The 5,106-nt window shown below is 51.3% G+C and overlaps 1 protein-coding gene across 2 annotated transcripts in view; it reads left to right on the forward strand.

Moving 5' to 3' along the window:
• The first annotated feature begins 6 nt into the window (after positions 1-6).
• POMK (protein-O-mannose kinase) overlaps positions 7-5,106 on the forward strand; it is an 11,378-nt gene continuing 6,278 nt past the window's right edge. The window contains exons 1-2 of one of the 2 annotated variants that reach the window (XM_006027502.2): positions 7-29; positions 3,227-3,534. In XM_006027502.2, the coding sequence (XP_006027564.1) occupies positions 3,247-3,534 (288 nt within the window). In that variant the 5' untranslated portion in view covers positions 7-29; positions 3,227-3,246. The other variant, XM_025208743.1, reaches the window with a different exon arrangement.

A 5,106-nucleotide genomic window follows, 5' to 3' on the forward strand; every position in this document is an offset into this window, starting at 1 on the left:
TGGCGCCGAGCGAGGCAGGCCGGGCCCAGGTAAGCCGAGCCGAGCCGGGCCTCGCTCTTGCCCTGCGGGCACTTCTGCCCTTCGGGGTTTGGCACCCACCTCGCAGCGGTGCAGCCCAGCTGCCCTGGCAAGGGAAACACCATGGGCACCACGGTGGTTTTCCCACTGGCGGGGAAAAGCCACGAGCCTGGCAGGGGGGTCGGAGCTTGGCTGAGGTGATGCAGAGAGCTTCCCACCTGGCTGGGCTTTGCACTAGTATGATGTAGAGGTTGAGCTAGCTTCCTTCTCTGGCAGGAGAAACACCGCGTATCTGGGACCGTGAGGGCGGCTTTCCTTGCGCGTCTCTGGAGGTAGCTGTTCTGGTGCGGTGTAGTACCCGCCCAGGTGGTGGGGCTTAAAGCCCAGTTTATGGAAATAGCAGGCTCTTCCCTGGCTTGCTCCTGTGGCCGTATGGCTGAGGGCAGACGAAACTAGGGGGCATCTGAACCGCGAGCCTCCGGGCTTGGGCTTGGGCCTGCTCTTAGGATGCCAGCCAAAAGACTTTGGAACTATCTGAAGCCCCTGGTGGGGGGTGAGGGACGTTTGCCAGTTGTAGGGCCACTTACGGTTCTGGACTGACTCACGGATTTGGACTTGATTTGGCTTGGGACACGAAACATTTCTTTAAAACAAAACAAAAGGGTTCACCTGGCAGAGGAATTACCATGATCATCACCATGGTGGTTTTCCCAGGGACAGGGGATAACCACCTTTCTGGCATGGGGTAGTACCTGCGGAGGTAATGTATAGTTACCCTCCCATGTACATTGCCTGTAGGAAGATCTAGGTTTTACACCCACTTTGTGGCAATGGGAGACTTCTCCCTAGCTTGCTCCTATGGCCGTATGGCTGAGGGCAAGCGAAACTCAGGGGCATCTGAACCCCAAGCCTTTGTGCTTGGGTTTGCACATGCGGTGCCTGCCAAATGTTTGGAAACATCTGAAGCCCCAGGCGGAGGTGGAGGATGTTTGCTGGTAGTAGAGCCACATTTGGTTCTTGAATGACTCACGGATTTGGAATTGATTTGACTTGGAACAAAAACAATTTTACTTAAAAAAACAAAACAAAAAACCCCTTCACTTCCAGTGGGAAGATCTCAGCTACACTCAGACTTAATGGAAATGAGAGACTCCTCCCTATCTTGCTCCTGCAGCTGTATAGCTGAGGGCAAGCAAAACTCAGGGGAATCCGAACCCCAGGCCTCTGGCCTTGGGTCTGCACTTAGATTGCCCAGCAAAGGATTTAAAAGCAGCTGAAGCCCCAGGTAGGGGTGGAAGGTGTTTGCTAGTAGTAGGGCCACATCTGGTTCTTGAACGACTCACAGATTTGGAATTGATTTGGCTGATTTGACTTGGAACATAAAAACTTTTCATTAAAAATAAAAAAAAACCCAACATCTGACATTCCCTGCTCCCCAGAGCCTGAGACAGAGGGGTTCGGGGAGGCCGCCCCCACACAACACTGGTGCCCGGTGCCTGCCCTGCTAGCAGCCCCGCCAGGCCAAGACACTAGTGTGTGTGGCCCCTGGAGCAGCAGCCCTTAGTGTGGGGGAGCTGTTTGGCTTTGGTAGCAGCCACCACTTTATAAAGCCCAGTGTATTTTTATGATAGGTTCAGTCTCAGATTTCCCAGCCCCCCTGGCCTGGGTTGTTAAACAGGCCTGGTTTGACATCCTAGAAATTTGCTATCTGCCTCTCCCGAGTACAGACAGAAGTGAAGTGACAATTTTTCACCTGATCTGGCCATAGAAAACAGCTTATAGATCTGACCAAACACAAGTGTATGGCAGCAGACAGCTTAAAAAATGACCGATTGGGTGAAAATCTGACCCCTTATTGTATGAGGTGTCACATAAAGATGTTACAAAATGTAGTGGCTTCATAACTTGTGTCTGGGAGCCTTGTGCTTCCCTCTGTGGTGGCTGCTGAGTAGCTCTCTGAGTATTGTTACCCTTAGCATGGCTAAGGCCTGGTAAACTGGACTCTTCCCATAGATGGTGGTACAAAACCCTGTTAACTGCAGTGGAACAGGGTTTTGGCTCAAGTTCAAGGGACATATGAGGGGACTTATGAAGAGAGAGGGTGGAGGAACTGAACTTATTTAAACTGAAGAAGAGAGGACTTGAAGGGGGATTTAATTGCAGCCTTCAGCTACCTGAAGGGTGGCTACAAAGAGGATGGAGCTAGACTGTTCTCAGCGGTGGCAGATCACAGAACGAGGAGCAATGGTCTCAAGTTGCAGCAAGGGAAGTTTAGGTTAGATATTAGGAAAAAACTTTCTCACTAAGAGGGTAGTGAAGCGCTGGAACAGGTTACTCAGAGAGGTGGTTGAATCTCCATGTTTGGAGGTTTTTAAGACCCAGCTAGACAAAGCCTTGGCTGGAATAATCTAGTTGGGGATGGTCCTACTTTGAGCAGAGGGCTAGACTAGATGACTTCCTGAGGTCCTTTCCAACCCTCATTTTCTATGATTCTTTGAGATCTTGTACAGGGCTTGTTCCAAGATCAGGGGCTAAATATGCCCTGCAGAGAGATTGCTAAAGTGTGTTACAAGCATGGTTGTATCCTGGATTACAAATTTCACCAAATTGATCATTCAAGTCCATTAACTGCTTAAATGGGACGGATTCGTCTCTTCTTGGGCCCGTACTAATCCCAGATGTACAGTTTGCCCCTTCCTAAATTGTACATATCCTTGTCTTTTTCAGTTTCACAGATACAAATGCAGTGGTCACCAGTAACTTAAACAAGAGGCCACCAAATGATGATCTCAATATTGCCAAAATGGACTCCCTCAATAACCTCCCATCACCAGTCTTCCTTTCTTCCTCTCTACACAACCAGGTCTAGGCTCCTTAGCTTCTGGGACCTCCAAGGTGCTCCTTGATGCCAGTTATGACTTTAGTTTGGTGGGTTGGGGGCCTATGTTGGTAAAATGACAGAAATTGTTGGGAGGCAGGTATGGAACTGGAAATAGCTTGTTTTTATCAGCTGACTATGTTTCAGGTTGATGAAGGTTGAAGATATTCAGCTTAGGTTTTTCAGGTGCCCTTTTTAAATATAGGTGAGACCATGTCCTGGAGTATCAGTATTATGAAAAGTCCCTTTCATATTTGTGGCCAGTCTTTTCTTGTCCTTCAAAAATGTTATGCTCACTATGCTGTTTTGCCTTGTGTTTGTGTCCTGCAGAGAATGTAGAAGACTGCAACATGGAAAAAAGATCCCATTATGCTAAGAAGGACCTGATCCTGAGGGAAATGCCTCCTGCCCTGGTGGTGGTACTGCTTCTGGCTGTCCTGCTCCTGAACATCCTCCTTTATCTGTACCTCAGTAGTTTTTATGTGTCCTCCAGCCATCTGGATTTAGATCCCAATCTCTGCCCCTCTGGGTACTTCAGACTAGGGCCTCTAAAAAATTGTTCGCCATGGCTGTCTTGCGAAGCCATAGATAAAGAAGTCAGGAAGCTGAAATGTGTTGGTGAAGGAGCTGTAAAAAAGGTTAGTTTGTGTTTTTGTCAGAGGGATGGATGTCTGAGAGGATCAAAGCTTCGTGAGTGGTTAATGCTTAGGCAGCTCCTGTTGTAATAGTCTCTAGAAGCTCATTTTTACAACCACACAGAATATTTTGACTGTAGATGGCACTAGAGGTGCACCGATACATTGGTCCCATATCAGATTGGCACTGCTTTGAGGAAAATTGAGAGTATTGGCAATCAGCTTTTTTCTATCTGATGTGGCCGATAAATGCCATGTGCATGCGCACAGCCACAGCTTAGCATGCAGGTAGCTAAGAGCATAGCCAGGTTCGGCTAAAAAGTCTGTTGTGGGGGAAGGGACAAGGGGGGAGGGGAGGGGTTAGGCTGGAGGGGCAGATCGAGACTTCCACAGGGAGGGAGAGAGTGGGAGTGGGGCTGGGGAAGGTGTTGCCCAGCTGGGGCAGGGTAGGGCACAGGATGGACCTGCGGGTCGTCTGGGGGGCGCAGGGCAGGGGGCAGCTCCCTCCACTGCTTACACCTGGTGGTGGTGGGGGAGGGGCACTTGCCCCTGTATCTGCACGTAGGGCAGGGCAGGTTGCTGCTGCAAGCTGGAGCCAGGGCTGCACCGGGCTCTTCCTGGCAGGGAGCTGGGCTGCGCTTAGGTGGGCGGCAGCACTGAGAGGGAGGGTTGAGAGGTCTGCAGCCATCCTAAAATTCACTGTAGCCCTGCAAGGAAGAGCTCGGCACAGCCCCTAGCCCACAGCAGCAGCCCACCCTGCCTAATGCGCAGATGCGGGGGCACATGCCCCCGATGCTCTCCTGGGGTGTGTGCAAGTGGTGGTCTCCCCAGATGCGCTGCAGCTCTGTCTCTCGTGCCCCACCCTGGCTGTGCAGCGCCTGCTCCAGCCCCTGCCCCACTCCTTCCCTCACCTTGGGTGCCTCAATCTGCCCCCCATCTTGCCCCTTCCCTTACCCCACAACAGACTTACCAGCCGAACCCAGCTGGTCTTCACGCTGCAAGGCTGCATATCAAAATCAGATCAGTATTGGCCAATATGGCTCGTTAAAAATTGCCCATCAGTATCGGCCCCAAAAATCTCTGTCGGTGCATCCCTAGATAGCACCCTACATTTGTAGCCTGCAGTAGCCCCTAAGTGGCCTATAGGCAGGTAATAGGCCTGTGCGAAGTGCAAAGTATTCGCTTTGGATTCAGTGATTTGGAGGGGCAGTGATTCAATTCGGTGATTCAAATCACTGTCCCAATTCAATTCGGCCAAATCTGAATTCGAAGATATTCAGCCATAAACTATACAGGCAGGCAGTGCCGGTTGGAGCAGCTGGGGGAGCAGCTGAACAAGCCCCAGCTTGAGCTGGCAGCCCTGGGAGAAGCTTCAGCTCCCCCTACTGACCCCTTACTGAGTCAAGGTAGGCAGTGCTGGCAGCCTTGGGAGAAGCTGCGGGAGCTGGGGGATTGAATCGGGGGCTGGGGGAATGAACAGGGTCTTCCCCCCAGCTCCCAGTTGAATTCCCCAGCTCCCCAATCATTCCCCCCAGCTCCCCAATCATTTCCCCCAGCCCCTGTGGCTTCTCCTGG

Source organism: Alligator sinensis, unplaced genomic scaffold (genome assembly GCF_000455745.1).
Source record: "Alligator sinensis unplaced genomic scaffold, ASM45574v1 scaffold320_1, whole genome shotgun sequence".
NCBI lineage: Eukaryota > Metazoa > Chordata > Crocodylia > Alligatoridae > Alligator > Alligator sinensis.